The sequence below is a fragment of the Thermobia domestica genome, chromosome 6 (assembly GCF_964235325.1).
Source record: "Thermobia domestica chromosome 6, izTheDome1.hap1.1, whole genome shotgun sequence".
Classification (NCBI taxonomy): domain Eukaryota; kingdom Metazoa; phylum Arthropoda; class Insecta; order Zygentoma; family Lepismatidae; genus Thermobia; species Thermobia domestica.
The window spans coordinates 285,297,016-285,315,398 of record NC_137459.1 but is presented as its reverse complement, the minus strand read 5'-3'; the positions used below and the strand labels follow the sequence as shown (position 1 = coordinate 285,315,398).

The window sequence follows — 18,383 nt, the reverse complement described above, 5'->3', positions numbered from 1 at the left end:
GGCGCGGTGGCTCAGTGGTAGAGCGTTCACCTCTGGTGCTTGGGGTCCCGGGTTCGATCCCAGCCCCCGCCAAGTGAACTTTGTGGTGGACAAACACCGTGCTCGTGGGTTTTCTCGGGGTTCTCCCGTTTCCTCCCACTTTCTTCATTCCACCATTTCACTCATCTCTCATAATCACCGTCTCCTTTAGCCTAACCGGCATAACTGTGGGACGTAAAACTTAAAGATTTCATTTTTTTTTTTCACGCAATCTTCCCGTGCGAAGAATGAGTATTTCAGCTAGTATAAAACAACCAAGTCACGTTCTCAATTAGAGCTTCAAATTATGTTTGAAGAGATTGAGTTACAGTAGTAACATTGAAATGGACTACCAGTTTATTTATGTTCTAAGAATAGCTTGGTAGATGGTAACGAATTTGACGCACGTAGCGGCTTAAGAAATACTGCCACACAAGCCAGTGGTTTTTCTCAGTGTGTAAGCCCTGTCTGTTAGCTATCGTCCTAGATTTCAGTTCTAGTCAAGGAGACTGTACTGAAGCACAGTTTAATCGAGTCTGTTCCTCTTGACACATTTTTCAAAGACGGTGCACGGTTGTCAACCGCTCAACGCTTGTTTCAACAACGAGAACCCTCAAAAATCTATGGGGGATACGTTACACGATTACACAGGAATATCCGTGAAAGGGATTGCATAAATTCCCGTTTCAGCTGCCATCTGCTCTATGTACGTTCATTTCGTTTTATGACTGGACGACTTGTCCTGATGAACGACAACGCGAGATGTGTCACTGCCACATAGTGATACCTTTATACCTTTATAGTAGCTCCAAAATTTTCGTCTCATTATAAGTTGCATTGTTATTTAGTTTTTTTGCTGGCATTGATTCTGCTTTTTTATTTTACTCTGCGTAAATTTACCATTGTAGTAGTAATACCAGCAACCATGAAGCCACGTGGAAACCTTTTCGCACATTTACGCACCCAGTCAGAACGATCTCAAATCACAGAAACGTCTGTAGCATATAGTTCAGCCTTTCCCAACTTTTTCCACACTGCGGCCCCCTTTAGTGTCTACAATACATGTGAAGGATCCCTTGCAATATACATACGGTTAGTATTTATATTTCTTTCCCATGTTAGTATATATATATATATATATATATATATATATATATATATATATATACATAAAATGGGTGTGAGTGTTTTTGTTTCTCTTTGCAGTGGTGATGCCTACTCCGTAATCGGGTGGTCCTGGGCTTCAAATTTGGGGCCGGACACCTTGACTAAGATGTTGCAAATGTATAAATAAATCCAGTACGTAAACAAAACTAAACCAAAATAGTCTACCCATCAGGTATAGAAAAAAAAGTATTTTTCTGGAAAAAAGTAAAATGTATTAACTTCAACAAGTTAACATAATAATAAGTGTATGACTCACTGATTTACACAACTTCTGTCAATGTGATGATTAAAGTCTTTCAGTCACTAATTTGGAAATGTTAGGATCGAACGAAGAAACTTTTAAGCGAAGATCCGCCTCAGCATCAAGCCTATTCCTGTACTTATTTTTCAAATAAGAAAGAGCAGAAAACGTTGATTTACAAAATTATGTCGTGGCAAATGGCTTTAAGCATCGTATCGCCCTTTTGGAGATTTCAGGATACACTGATCGCGCATACAACTAGAAATCAGTCAGTACATAGGATGAATACTTCATTTTCATAACGGAGTCACGCGAAAGTTCCTACAGCTGATCTTCTTCGTTGTTTGTCAACTGTTTTTCTCTCTAGGAAAGGATTTTTTACCTAGTACAGTTGTTCTTTGTTTATTGGAAAATACTCTCTGAATTTTAAGGCCATAGGGTTTCTAAATGTTTCTTCACGTCCTGTTTTGTCAAAAATGTTTTTCGTTTGAAGATATTTTACAAACACGTACATCAGTCTCTACATGTTTTTTGGCTCAGTCAGAAAAAAGAAATGCCGTTGGAGTATAGGCAACTTCTTGTAGGTCGAATATCACTTCTCACGCAAGTTGACTTGTCATTATTAATTCGATCATTTAACTTAAAATGGTGTATTTCTCACCACTGTGTGAACCTTTCTCACAGTGGCTTGAGGACCCCCTGAGATCGTCTTGCGGAACCCTGGTGGTACGCGGACCCCAGGTTGGGAAAGGCTGATATAGTTTATTGTTCTGTGAACTTAAGTATTAATCCGCTTAACTTGCTTTGAATGCTTATTATTGTTGTTTATGCATGATTGATATGTTTCTTAATATATTTATTATTATTATTAAATTTGTAGGGTATTATCCATCGTGATATTAAGTCTGACAACATCCTTCTGGGTATGGATGGTACAGTAAAAGTTACAGATTTTGGCTTCTGTGCAAATATAATAGGAGACGAAAAGAGGCAAACAATGGTGGGGACGCCATATTGGATGGCTCCGGAGGTAAGATTAGAAATTATATATTATTTTTTCACTTTTGAGCGATAATTTTTTATCGAAGAGCTTTCACGTTGAGGATGCCCTGAAACAAGGAGATGTGTTGTCGCCATTATTGTTCAGTTTTGTTCTGGAGTACGCTATAAGAAAAATCAAAGACAGCAACCAGGGCCTAGAGCTTAATGATATTCACCAGGTTATGGCGTATGTTGATGTAGATCTGATAGGGGACGATGGGAGAACAATAGAAATAAATGCAGAGGTCTAATTAAACGCTGGTAGTAACATGGGTTTAGAAGTAAATGCAGAGCTTTTGTGAACGTGGCATTAAACCTCCGGGTTCCATAAACCATAAAGAGAGGGGCAGAGAGAATTAAATTTGTATTGCTTTCGTGTATTTTTTACAGATAATTGTGAATTGTTTAGTGAGATACTTCATTTGTTATTCAAGAATGAGAATTTATACGTGTTATCTTACATGGGACTGAGAACTCCCATTTTATTAGCTATAATTTTAAGGACCACAATAATTTTTTCTCTTGTTCCTAGTATGATACTATTAATTATCATCAGAAAATACATTTACCTTCTCTCCCTGTTCGCTATAATCGGCCAATGCAATAACGGGGGGTTGAAAAGTTATTCCACAAATCATTATTGTTTAAGTAATTAATCGTTATTCGACATTCGGGGTTCATTCGAATATTTATTCGAGAAATCACTTTGTTCAGATATTGGTATAATATATTGTTTGAATGAGATTGTTCACATTTGAATAGCACTAATTAATATTATCAACAGAGGAATTGTAGCTGAAAACTTTCATGATTTAAACCGTTTTATATGATTCTTTTATGGCCGGGAGGTTTTGAGATACAGTGATTTTTAGAAGACTATATATATATATATATATATATATATATATATATATATATATATATATATATATATTTACAATGAAGTACATAGTGTTTGTGTAGGGAAACTGTTGTGGATTCAAAACGTAGAATATAACAATCAATAAAATGTTTGATGAATGACACTAACTTTTGTTAATAATGAGCATTTATAATCCCCCGTTATTATTTGGCCGAACTAACAACTACTGTAATATACTTTAGCATGTAAACAAGTAGACTATGTTACCGTTAACAGTGTGATATCTATGCCCATACAGGCATTGGTAATCAAATTTTCAAATTTCAAGAAAAATTAATATGCAGAAAATCGTTTCTCTTTAGGTATTCAAACTATCTATGAATTGTTGTTGACATCTTAGCAAAGAAAGAGCTCCTCTGACATCTAGGCTTTGCTTCCTTCTTATCTCCCCCCCCCCCCAAATAAAATCTGAAATTACGCTGCTGATACAGCGTAATATTACATTTTCACTTTTTTTTTTTATATTTATTCATTTGATTGTAAATACATACTTTAACGGGCTTTGGATTGGATACCTTACCTTACCACACAGCTCTACAGCTCGATATGGGCCTTGGCTTCTTCCACCAGTTGCCTCCATTTTTTCCTGTCTCTGGCTGTCTGTTTCCAGTTAGCCACTTTCAATATCCGGAGATACTCTTGCACATTATCTATCCATCTCTGTTTGGGTCTCCCTTTTCTTCTGCTAGAAAAGATCTTCTCATTCATGATTCTTTTGGGAAGGCGATCTTCTTCCATGCGTTCCACGTGACCCAGCCATCTCAGTCTTTGTGCTTTTATGTATCGGACTATGTCTTTGTTTTCTAGAATTTCTTCTATTTCTTTGTTGGAGCGTATTCTCCATTCCTCACCAGTTTTCACAGGGCCATAAATCTTCCTTATTACTTTTCTTTCGAATACGCGTTGATTATATTCGTTTTCTTTGGTGAGTGTCCATACTTCTGAAGCATATGTTACTATTGGTCTTATGAGGGTTCTATATATTTTTAATTTTGTGCTTCTGTTTATTACCTTATTTTTCAGCAGCATGTTGTTGGCGTGATAAGCTTTGTTTCCTGCTTGAATTCGTTCTTTTATTGCTATTGTTGTGTTGTTTTTGTTATCTATTAAGTATCCTAAATATTTAAATGTGGGTACACTTTCAAACGTCTTATTTTGTATTGTTATGTCCGTTGTATTTCTTCTATGTTCTGCAGTTGTTATTATCATATGTTTGGGTTTGCTCACGTTCACCTGTAATCCCATTACCGTGGTTGCTTTTTCCAGTTCTATGTACATTCTTTTCAGTTCATTTTCTGCTCTTGCGATTCTTGCAACATCATCGGCGTATGCCCAGATTTGGCTGGTTTTGTACATTATAGTTCCTCGTTTGTCTATTTTCTGTGTGGCTGTATGTAGGGCGATTATGAACAGTGTTGTTGATAATCCGTCTCCATGTTTAACTCCTTTATCATATTGGAATTCTTCTCCTAATAACTGCTCTGTTTTTACATTTGCTGTTTTGTTGAGCGTCATCTGTACAAGTCTTATGAGTTTTTTGATATCCGCATGTTCTCAAGTGCCTCTGTGAGTCTGTTTCTGTCCACACTGTCGAAAGCTTGTTTGAAATCTATGAATAATATATGTAGATCCGTGCCGTATTCATAACTTTTTTTCTATTACCTGCCTCATGATAAACAGCTGGTGAATCGTGCTGCGATTTTTCCGAAATCCACATTGATATTCCCCTATTTCCTCCTCTGCATACTTCTTGATTCTATTGTTGATTATGTCTGTTAATATTTTGTATGCTACATTTAAGAGCATGATTCATCTGTAGTTTTTACAATACATTCTATCTCCTTTTTTATGCAGAAGATGTATTATTCCTATCTTCCATCTGTCTGGTATGTCTTCGTCCATCCATATTTGCTGAATTATGTCATATATTTTTTTCTTTCAGTTTAGGACCTGCATGTTTTATTAGTTCTATGGTTATGCTATCTTCTTCCGGGGCCTTATTGTTCTTCAGTTTATTAATTATCTCTCCAATTTCTTCCTTCGAAGGTGCTGCTTCAACTTCTTCCTCAGATTGTACTTTCTTGGGTGCTTTAGCCTTCTTATCTTTGTCTATTTGCTTCTGTTGCTTCTCTTGTTGCTCTTCTTCCACATGTGTCTGAGGGTTCAATAACTCTTTAAAATAGTCTGTGCATATTTTCATTATTTTTTCTTTATTTCCTACTATTTCTCCTTTCTCGTTTTTGTATCCTATCATTTTTGGCTGATATCCTCTTTTCATTCTCTTCATTGCTGCATAAAATTTTCTGGTCTCATTTTCTTTATTTAAATTCTCTATTTCCTGTATCATACCTTTTATCATCCTTTCTTTTTCTTTGTACAAACCTGTTTCGCTTGTTTCCTCAGCTCTTTATACCTTTTGTAGTTGCTTCTTGTCTCTCTTTGTAGCATTTTTCTTGCTTCATTTTTCTGGCTAATTATTTCTTGACATGGTTCATCAAACCATTTCGCTTTATTGTTTCCATTTTTCTTTACTCCAATTGTTTCCGTCGCAGCTTCTTTTATTGCTGATACAACCTCGTCCCATTTCTCTTGTATCGATGAATTTACTTTTTCTGTCATTTTTTCACATTTACCTTCAATCGTGTCCTTGAATTTATCAGCTTCTTCTCTGATCTTTAGTTTCTTTATATTCCATTTCTCATTTGTAACTGTTTTCCGTTGCTGTTTTATGCATATTCTCTCCCTTAATTTTGTTTCTACTAGAAAGTGGTCTGTATCGCAGCTTGGACCCCTCCGGCTCTTAACATCTATTATGGAGGATGTATATCTGCGGTTGATAAGGACGTGATCTGTTTGATTTATCGTATTATTATCAGGAGATTTCCAGGTTCCTAAGTGTATCTGTTTGTGTGGGAAGCTTGTACTCTTTACTACTAATTGGTTTCTTATTGCAAATTGAATTAGCAGTTGTCCATTGTCATTGCTTTCTGCATGTAGTGTATTTTTTTCCTGTGATTTTCGTGGTTGCATCTCTGCTTCCTAGTCTGGCATTGAAGTCTCCCAGTACTATTATTGTATCATATTTCGGTGTGTTTTCGTAAGTTTCTTCTTAGTTCTCGTAGAATTCTTCTTTCTTTTCGTAATATTCTTACTAACTAATATAATGTGAACAGATGGTGTACACAGATAGACGTTTTGGTAAATAGAAATTTAATTATCAAAGAAAATGAACAGTACAGTAAAGTTGGAAAATGCACAACTATACTACTGCGTTGAGAACCTACCCTCGAAATTATTATTGAAGTAATTCAAGTGAAATTTTTTTGAATTCAGAAATTTGTTGGTTATACGGTATCTTGTGTCATACTTAGTTATAATTTACTGAAATAGAGGCTGAAAGTTCTCGAAAATAAATTTGATCTACTTACGTATTTTGTATGGTTGTAATCCAACTATATTGTAAGATAGAAAATGTTTTGTATTGCAACTTCCATAGATTTTATATTACGTTTTCTCACCTATATTACATTTTCTCACCAGAAAAGTACGAGTTTTCATGTTGTTAGCATTAACTTACCAGTTCCAAAGCGAAGCAATACTGTTATTTATTTATTTATTTATTTTATTTTATTTATTTTATTTTTTTTTAACTTGTATTTGCTTTTCACAATTCTAAAAGGTCTTCGTGGATATATACCGGTATAGTTAACAAAGGAGGATTCGAGCTCTACTTTCCCTCTGTAATTGAATCGGTTAGTGAAAAAAGAACATCATTCCACGCCTTACCTTTGAGAAATGGAAAAGCAAGCCACTTACCGGAAATACCGTTGGTTATACTAAAATATTTGTATAGTGCATTTGTAGCGTGTGCTAAGACCTTTCATTTATCAAAATGTCAAAAACATACTGAGATTAAATATTTAATTACAAAAAAATTGCTATCGTGGAATATACTGCTTTGGTTGTAGAATATTCTCGTTTTTCCACTCATTAACCCATATACGCTCAAATTATTTTTTCTCGATACATTTTGTGAAATTTACCATATCGAGCCTATACTGTCCCAGAAGGAAAGTTATAAATGAATTTTCGAAAATCGTACATATTTTCGAACTTTTTAAAAATGTTGCAATAACGCATCACTAAGCACATACCAATGAGATACCGCCAAAAGCTTCTTACAACGTTGCAGAATGGGTTGCTAAAGAAATACCAGTGAAAAAGTTGCTGCTTTATTTTCACATAGCTAAAAACACATATATGGTTTATGTATGTGATAACATAACAAACAACCTGCTAAAAATGAAATAATAGTAATTACACACTGAACATTATACCAGAATATTTAAAGGTAAATGTAATACGTGAAGCAGTCGTTTCACCTGCTGTTCAAATGTCTGTTGTTTGTGAAACATGTGGAAATATTTGTTGTGCAGGACCGCTTTGCACCTTTTCGTTGTTTGTGACTTGCATAACGCATACCTCAGTCTTTTGTTTCAGTACCTATCATATACTGTTCCTTATATTGCACTTCAGTAGGCACTCTCTTTGATATAGGAGCTTTGACTCTTCCAGCTTTAGAGTTTTGGGTTCCGTACCTCTGCAACAAAGAAAGTGCCACACATCTACTAAATTCCAGAAAATCTATTAGTTTTTCAGTGTATGTTTAGTGCTGCATTTTTAGATAGAGAAAAAAGCATTTTGAAGAGCAACAATCAATCCCCTATATAAACAAAGACTACCACCACTTCTTACTTCTTATATGTGGTCCATGAGGTCAGTACCTCGCATATATTCATTATATTTGCCAATAATATGTGCTTGAGGAATTTTGATCTTCCTCTTAGCTGCTGATTCCCTCGAGACATCTTTCGCTTGCATCACGCTTTCTCAATTTGGTACTACAGACACCACTCCACTGTCGTTCCAACGACAAATCACAAAAAAAGTCTTCACGCGTTTGGAAGTCAAAAGAACTTTTCTCCTCTTTCCATAAAAACATTTGCAGGCTTCAAAGGGCTTCCTTTTATTCTGACACTTCTGACTGCCCCGGTCAACCCTATACCACGCTCTGTGAAGACATCTACAACTTCAGTATATAGGAAAAAGTTGTCTGCAAATACGTACCGTCTGACGCCGTCTCGTGGCAACGTGTCTGCCCTTTGAACCCTGGTACACTTCAAAGTAAATTAGATAGCTTATTCGAAGGTTCAGGCACCATATCTCATATCCTACATGTATGGGTTTTCTCTTTATGAATTGCTTGAGACTATTTTTGCTATCCTATGGTGCCATTTAGTGTACTCATATAATCTTGATGATGCGAAAACGCAACATTTAAATTCTTCCTATATTCACTGGTATGTGCTTAGTGATGCGAAAACACAACATGGGTTTTGCTTACGCAAGAATTCTAACACTAAACAAATTTAATACAGAGTATTACTGTAGAGTATTATATTTATGTATTTTCGCTTGAGCTAACACACAAAATAAGATTTTTGGTAAATTAGGACGCGTAAATTATCTTTCATTTCCCATGAAGTGCTGATTTTTTTCATTCACAGAGACGTTCTTTGTCAGCTTCAGAAGGTCAAACAATTGTGCATCGGGGGCTTGGTCATATCAGTTACCAAAGACCGTCGTTTTTGCGAGTTACTTGATACACAAAATGCAGTACCAGGTTAAAAAATAACTAGATGTAGACCTGGAACCCAAAACCTATGAAATGTTGCGATAACGCAACACTAAGCGTATATGGGTTATGCTGCTATTATCTCAGACACTTGGAAATTGTTCCCAGTGTAGATTATTGTTGTTATCAGTATACACCTATGCTGTATTATTAATTTGCTACATTTTAATTTTACAAACGCGTTCGTGAGGGAATGGAGAAGGGGCGTAGATTTCAGACAGTTACTTCAGTTGAATAGATTTAAAATCATTGAACGCATGAAAACAACACGGTACTAATAGTAACACCAGAATATCCTAAGTAAACTTAGAGAAAATATTTATTTTTCACGAAGGTCAAATCCTGGGCTCGGTCCCAAGAGAGCATAATTTAGTTAGGATTAGGGCTGTGTGATAACAGGATTAGGATATCGAAAGTTCGTATCGACAAACTATAGAAACTTGATCGATATATCCAAAAATAAGGAAATACATCAAAATGTGGAAGTATCGAAAATACCGAAGAACATACAAATTTATCTTTAGAGAAGTTACTGGTAAACACGAAATAATAATAATAAAGGAGGACCTCAAGGCTTTCTTTGAACTTTGCGACTACGGATACCAATGCATAACCAAACGATACCTGCTGACCAGTGTTGGCAAAAACCATGGTTTTTATTTAAAAAAACAAAAAACCGTTTTTTTTTTGGTTTAAACCAGGTTTTTTTTGGTTTAAACCAGATTTTTATGGTTTAAATGATTTGCTCTATATATTCATATCATATATGGACAGAAATAAGTTTGTTTCGCCTTGATGTTATTATGCAACAACCGGGTTATGCTGGAAGGGGTCACATAGGCTTAAAGCGGAATAAAAACCGCTTCTCGAGTTACATCCGAGAGAAATTGTCCTCCATTTGAACTCAGAACCAGGACTAATTGGCCACAAATGCGATACGTCTGCCGACTCACTCACGAAGGAATCATGATTAAAAAAAAAAAAAAAAGTTGTACTGATCTTTACATGCTTCTTAATATAATTGTCAAGAGTCATTTCAGAAGGACAAAAAGATAAACAGTTGCACAAGTGAAACCATTACACAGAATTACATATGAACAATTTCAAAGTACTACGGAGTACAGAAGAACTAATTTAGTTCAAGTTAGTTAACAACGACTTTTATTGGTCCAAATTAAAGAAATACACCGACTTAATCTGCATATCAATAAGAAAAGTGAATAAAGATACGAATTATTTGAGTCCACTTTGGCTCAAACTCATTTATACATAAATAGATACCAAAGATAGTTATTTTCACTAAATGCCTCTCGTGGGTCTGTATGACCCCCCCACCCACCCACACACACACAAAGTACGGCATTTTCGATGTATTTTATCAATAGTAAACATTGAAACGAAACAATATTTAGAATTTTTCTTCGATTGCAATTACATAATAATAACTACAAAAAAATCACAAAATAAACATTTATAAACTTGTAAAAAAAAGTTGCTTTTGTAGTATAATCTTTTTGAGTAATGAATGGGGAATTTAGATCTGAATATAATACGAATAATATACGGGAGTGAAACGTGATAACCCACAAATGTGTGTTCATCAAGATTTTACAAACACTTACACTTTTACGAACATTTTTTTTGTTTTTTGGTTTAAACCAGTTGTTTTTTTTTGAAAAAAACAGCTGGTTAAACCTTGGTTTAAACCAGCCAACCCTGCTGCTGACATTAAGTATATTTTTCTTGTAAATGCACAGTAAGAAGTTAGTACATTGTAAGTCACTGACGACACAAAATAGCATATTTTATATTCAGTTTGTACACAGTGAGGATGACAGCTTTTATTTCTGGGAGGGTTGATGATAGTTAATACATACTAGGGGAAAACTGTTTATGCCGAAAAGAACAGTTTTATATTAGTTAATCTACATTACAACACATGTGTGGGGGCAGTCGGAGAAGATGTAGGAAGCAGTGACATAGATCACCTCCTCCTCTTGTATCCCGTCATGGTACATGAAATGCTCCTATTTATTTTTGTTGATAACAGCACCTATCAAATGATAACTGTAGGAGGGTGTCGTGCCTGTAGGTGACCAAGTTGCGCTCTCTCTTTCTCTGTGTGATTACTGGTTCTATATTTTGTTCGGTACTTTCTTCAGATTCTAAAGGAAGGACTCTGATTCGGATTTCACTTTAACTAATAGATCTAATCTTTGACGAGACATTGACTGGGGACATGTGCAAATATTTCAACAGGTAACATAGTCATATAAACATACAAATACTCTTAATCAAGAGGTAAATATTTGTAAAAGTGTCCGCTTTAGACCTACAAATAAAAACATCAGCAAATTGCCCATATTACCATTTAAATTTATTTTGTTTGTTTGTTTGTTTATCTCGAAACATTGGTTTTGTAACACATCCCCTTTTAACAATGACCGATTCAGTCGTGTGTTAGTGTTTGTACTACTGCTGATGAATTACGATTTCCCTACCATTCCTTATATTTTAAACTAATCTGGTCTTTTTCTATATCTTATTTCAGGTTGTGACTAGAAAGCAGTATGGCAAGAAAGTGGATATTTGGTCATTAGGAATTATGGCTATTGAGATGATAGAGGGTGAACCCCCGTACTTGAAAGAGACACCCCTTCGTGCCTTATATTTAATTGCTGCCAAAGGTAGACCAGAGATACCTCATTGGGCTTCTCTGTCACCAAGATTACAAGTGAGTAACGTTTTTTCACTATATGTCAAAATACATGGGTGCGCTCATTTACTGCGGGCTTTTTGTATTGAAAGTTTACAGTGGAGTTAATTGGACTGTTGACAGTTATAATTTTAAACTAATATAATTAAATAATTAAACTAATATAATAAATAATTAAATAGACAGGTTTTGACGATGATAATTATAATTTTAAAGAATAATTTGTAATTGAAGTGAAAATTAATAAAAGTAGTGCTTCACAAAACCAGCCAGGTTTGGAACTCGGAACCCGAAATATGGAATTAAACACGCAGTAAGCATCGTATTTGGGTGTGTTTTCAATGTCTGTCCTCTTAAAATGTGAAGCTAGACATATGATGACGGAATATCCCTGATATCAAAAGAACGGACAAAACCATCCCGCCTGAAATACACATATGGTGTTATGTAGCACTGTTTTCATTAGTTTTTATGCGTATGATTTAGGTACTATAATACGGAAAGACCATTTCTTTATGTATTCCATGTTTTCGCTAACTAGTTAATGTACCCAGTTTAGACGCAATTCATTTATGTTGTTTCCATAATACATTACGAAATTCAGTTAAAATAACGTGAAAAATTAACTGAAAAAATTCCTTCCTCCTTATAAACCTACTTATATAAAACTAAACTAATTGTAGTAGGAGTTTAGCGGGGTATTATATTTAATTTTAAATTCGCGTGATTTCAATTTTACGAACGCCATGCTCAAATAAAAAGAAGTAATTAAAGTAAGAAGGTTTTAGAAGTGTAACAGTGCGGATAAAGTCAATAAAATACTGACATAATCGTTCTAAAAGTAGTCAAATGGTAGTTGATTACGATAAAAATTTCGACAATTGACCAACTTTGAAGTTGTACTTTGTACGCCAGTTAGAGCTTGTGACGAAACATCTTTGTACTGTTATTTAGTTTAATGCTGTTCAATGGTCTGAGGATGTTGCTTAAAGATTTCAAAACAAAGATGATAGCATAATAAAATACATCAGGAATCCGACTTCGAAATGTGTTTTTATCTATTAAAAAACACTGAGTTAGGTGTGTTTAATTTCAAGGAATTCACTCTTAAGAATTGAGTTTGTATACAAGAAGTGAGTTAGCTATAGTCTTCTGGTCTGAGATGTTTTTGTTTTTTGTGTTCCGTTATTTTCTCTTTTCTGTTATGTATCCTAGTATCCAAATTCTTTAAATTTCCCCTTTAAATTGATTGTATTTCTTTGTAGGACTTTCTGGATAAATGCCTTCAAGTGGATGTTGAGAAACGAGCTACAGCTGATGAACTACTCCAGCATCCTTTCTTAGAGAATTGTATGAAATTAGATAGTTTGACGCCGCTGATCAAAGCAGCAAAGAAGATACTTCGTAAGGATATTCACTGCTCATGAATTAGTATAGATCGCATGGAGGGAGTAAAGGTATCAACGAAGAAATTTTAAACATGGAAGTTCACAAACTGATTCAATTGGCGCATTTAAATAATTAATTTTGTATGTGCTTCTAGGGTCCATTTTATATAACAGACTTCTTTCTTATAACTGAAAGGCGTACAGAATTTTATGAAGTGCATCACATCTATGAAGGACATGAATGCTGTTTTTTGTATTTATATGTGTGTGCTCAAGAAAGGTGATAGAGTTACCAAGGAACAGTTGATGTCCTTATGATTAGCTTTTTACGAACAGAATGTGTTACCCAGCGAGAAACCAGTACGTGGTCACCTGCGTCAGGCTTATTTCTTTTTCCTGTTCTCTCAGTACTTAAAAAGATAAATTATTTTCTCTGTCCGTAGTCAAATTGAGAAGCCGTGTAATCGCATAAAGAAAGAGAACAAAATGGAGTTGTCTTGGATAGTTCCCGTCCATTTGAACATAATTCTTGAGAGATATAAAAGTTTGGAAAAGTAGTCTTCTCTCTTTTACAATTGATTCAAGCTTTTGTAAACAGAAACTTCAAAATTGCATTTCTGGTTCACAGTTTAACACTTCTTTCTTTTTTTATACGTTTTGCTGTAGTTCTGCTTCTGTATAAGGTTCTTTCAAAATTGGTCTTTTCTTTGTGCATTCAGACAGCAAAAGTACTTTTCTACCTGTACCTTTGGAGTAAATTGAGCAATTTAAATACGGTTTTTAGTAATGTACACAAAGCTACATTCTTTGCACATCAAAAGACTTGATATAAATTGCTCAGTTTGAATCGAATTTATTGGTAAAGCAGGATTTTGCAGAGAGAATTCATTTACTAGTAGGAAAATTGTTACGTTTGTATTATTTAGCTTTTCCACGTTTTTTGCGTAAGGTATATTTACTCATTGCGTACTATTGACGACATTTTATTTGAAACAAATTTGAACATGCTATTTTACACCCTAGTTCACAAGCCCATGTTTTTTTCTTTTTACTAATATTTTAAAAATTTTAACGGTGATAGTCTCTTAAGTTAGTTCCAAATATAAATTTTACAATGTGTAATGTCTTGCTTTGTCGCTTATTAACTAAGAAAGATTAATAAATGGACGATATAAACATAGTTTCCGTCAGTGATGATTCCAGATTTTCTCCGGTGGGGACGGAGATGGGATGAAAATAGTACTATGAAAACACTCGCAACTCAGATTGAGTATTATCGGATAAGTGGCTCGGGGATGAATTTTGTATCTTCGGGGAGTAATTTCTCCCCCGAGCCATCCCTTGAAATGATCACTGGTTTCTGTGTTATTGAACTTCTAAAGAAGCAAGTTTCTCGGAGTGAGTTGTAACTGGAAATTTTTGTGCAGACAACTAATATTCTGTACTGTTTTAAATACATATGTATAACAGGTTCATTGCCACATATACGGGGCCATGTACACATGACTAAGCACACACCAGTATGTACAGTGTCGGCATCTGTTACTCGATACTCTGTACCTGTCGGCACTTGGCAAGTGGTGGCAATGAATGAGCTAAACATAATTACTGAAGCCCCAATAATTTTGTGTACAGCAGTTTTTAAATTTCAGAGTGGGAAATATTAATTTTAGTTGAGCAGAATTGAAAGGATAGTTTTTGATTCGAGTAAGTTGTTCATATTCATTCTAAAGCAGAGTAGTCTATATGTAACTTAATTTCTTTGTTATAGCATAATATTCAAATAAAATATCCGAATTTGGATGTATTATTCGATTGTTATGCTACATACAATAACCCACCAGTTGTATGGTTTGTAGATGTGCAACGTGAAACTTTCTCAGCACATAATAAACTTCCATGGGTGTATATTTGCATTACTATGTCAATTTCATTAAAACTCAAGTGAAACCAGTTCGGGAACACACGAAACAAATTTATCACTGTACTTGTCAAATTGAATGTGATTGAGAGAAACATGCAAGAAGCTATACTGCAGCAATCGCAAAAGAGTCGCAAGGAAACAGGTAATGAATACTATCTGATGAGTTCCAGAATGCAACTGTTCTAATATTAATTGTATCTTTGAATTTTCTTGGTGTATATGCATCCAATAATGTGTACCCAGTGTCTTTCGATCAGAGATTGAGTGTAAAATTGAGAATTGAACTCCATAGAACACTGAATGGATAAGTAAAATTTTTTGGGGAGTTTTGCGACAACAATTTAAGGGGTTCTAGTTCATAACTAATCACTGCCGTTCCACGCACAAAAAAAGTATTGAGTGTGTTGATAGAAATTCAATGAAATGAAGAATACCTATTTTTTATGAACATACATGATGAAATGTATTAAGCGTTACTAGTACAGCATTTACCGCTTAATAATCAAGTTATGTAACACTGGTTGAAGTTACGAAAATAAAATATATTTTCATTGTTCTTGTCTAACTAAGACGCTTAGTGTGCCATGTCAGAAATTCGAAGTATAAAATAATAGAATGATACTTCTGAGCGCTTCAAGGCCGAATGTCATAAGGTAATCTGTAGTCAAAAGAAAATGCTTGTGGTAAACCACGGATTCCGGCATTGGAGATCATCGATTTCCAGGAGGATACAGAGATTCAACGAAACGGAACTTCTACTATATATTAATGTAGAATATATATCAGGTAATTCGCCATATTGATTTAAAATATGGTAAATAGTGGTACAATGTCATTTCGCTAATAACTCATAATTCCTAGTAATTACTAGTAATGCATCCGTTATGTTATGCAAAGCACAAGTCATCTAGAGTTTTCCTACAAGAATATGAATACTGAAATGCAAGAACGAATTTAAAGTACGCTTTGCATCTTAATTTTTATTGGTAAAAGGCACTATTGAAAAGTAGGACATTTATATTGTAGATGGCATCGTAACGTTTGTTTCTTCTTTACATTTTTTTGTCAGTCATTCCGTTTGTAGTTTGATATTAAAGTAATGAACATGCATTATTTGTAAATAAGTAATATTTCAACTTGTAAAACGTAAAGTTTAATAATAATACTGGTTTCGGCTAATATGCATATTTTTTCAGCAAAATTATGTATTTTCATGTTAATTGGCCGTCCTTTGATAGACTAGTTTTGTTGAGGAATTACCAACTTCCGGTATACAAACCATGAAGTTTACCTGATAATTAGGAATGTTTAGCTTTTTTTTTTTTCCTGCTGAACATAAAAAAGAACACGTGAACGTTTAAAATAGGTCAGCTATAGTTGCCCTTATACAACAAAAATGTGGTATTTACAGAAGAGCGTAGTTCAAATCAAACCATGCATACTACACGTACTCATTTTCGAGTGAAATTTACTTTTGGATTTAAATTCTCTTCAGCAGTGTGTTATTTTAATTTTAATCCAGCTTGCAATATTTTGAGAGTATTTGTAGAATGTGTAAATAAAATAAAATAACGAAATTCGAGAGATAGAGTATGTTCTATTAAGAGTAACATTTGTGTGTGTGTGTGTGAACAAAATCTAAAAGAAATACTTTTTCAAAATAAAGGAAAATAAATACTATGACACAAATGGTAAGCAAAACTTGACGTAAATGGTACACAGTAGTGCAAAAATATAGCTTTTTCTATAAAAAAGAAAACTGCGCGTTTTTATATATATATATAAGATAATTAAAAAGGAGGAGAGAGACATATTATATTTCCTTTATTAGGAACACTGTATTTACAGATTGGTCCGGTAGAAGCAATTACATGTTATAGTGGTTTGAGATTTTCGTCGACAAAATTTCGGACACATCTACCTCTTGAATGAGCATTTTTAAACATCATACCTTACTGAATTTTTCTGTTTCCTTTTCCCACTCCCCAACTCCCGCCGCCGAAGCTTGTCTTATTAATTTCGTTAGCCGGAATGTATAAGTAGCAGTGCATTATCCGTGTTACTCTGTGAAAGTAATAATAATACTGAAACATTATATTGGTTTTAGTAGTAACTAAACTTTTTTTAACAACTAGGAACTATGGAGAAATATGCAGTAGAATAGTTTTCTACATAGTTGCCTCATTTCATTCACACTCAATGATTGATTTTTTATATGGCAAACATAGCTAATTTTGCATTTAATAATGGTAATTTGCAATATTAAAAACTGTAAAAAAAAAATATAAATTAAAAAAATATTAATTACAGTATATTTGGGGAAATTTTTATGATGATAATTTTAAAACTGTTGTATCTCAGTAATATCTAAATCAATTTACAACTTTGTAAATATTTATATTTTGTATGAAGTCTTTTGGTACTCTTTTTTGATAGAAGATGATAAACATTGACAGGTCACAAGTTTTTGTTACATTAGTATTTTTGGTACTCAACTTATTTTATTAACTTTGTGGTGTGTGTGTGTTTGAATGAGTGCGATTTAGAATCTAGCGACTTTTGTATTTTTTATAAATGAGAAATGTAGTTTATCTACAGAACTAAAACTCCTAGAAATATTAAGATGTTTGCAGATAACGTTTCTAGTGTAGTTCAGTACGTATTAATAAATTAGTAAGTTAACTTTGCAGTTGGTTTGCGTAATTGTTTTCGGATTTTTCTGTGGCTTCATGTAGTATAATTGGATTGCTGCTGCTGGTAATCGGTTGGGCCATATCTAAGTTAGTTCGATAATAATCAAAGAACTGTTATTGTAATGTGATGTTTAGTTAAAACTTTGTTTTGGAGTTATACAGTTGCATAAGTTTCTGTTAGGAAACAAAACAGTAGTCTAACTTAACAAAGTGAAAGTTATTGTAGTGTTACCGATGCTGTTTCTTAAAGATTCTTAATATATAATTATTTTAAGAAAGGTCGGTACGCGTGTTTGGTCAAGGTATGAATATATATTCTTTCGTTAAGATATTGATAAACATTTCCAGTGAGATTTCAGTTTTATGTTCCTTGAATTGGGATGAAGAGATGATTTCGTAACTTGAGAAGCTGCTTTTGAAAATGAGCTGAAAAACAATAGAAGCTTGGTAGTATTAAGACTGGTTTAATTCTAAGACTGACATATAAGTTCTCTTTCGTTTATATAGTTAATGCTATTTTTTAACATAGAACATCGAGCAAAATAAATTTATATAAGAAACTTAACGATTGCTTCTAG

The 18,383-nt window shown here is 34.0% G+C and overlaps 1 protein-coding gene across 2 annotated transcripts in view; it reads left to right on the top strand.

The window, feature by feature from the left end:
- Pak3 (p21 (RAC1) activated kinase 3) overlaps positions 1-17,419 on the top strand; it is an 85,737-nt gene extending 68,318 nt beyond the window's left edge. For both annotated transcript variants that reach the window (XM_081762853.1, XM_081762854.1), the window contains exons 8-10: positions 2,307-2,456; positions 11,636-11,818; positions 13,066-17,419. In XM_081762853.1, coding sequence (XP_081618979.1) covers positions 2,307-2,456; positions 11,636-11,818; positions 13,066-13,227 — 495 coding nt within the window. In that variant the 3' untranslated portion in view covers positions 13,228-17,419. The remainder of the gene's footprint in view (positions 1-2,306; positions 2,457-11,635; positions 11,819-13,065) is intronic.
- Positions 17,420-18,383: the final 964 nt, after the last annotated feature.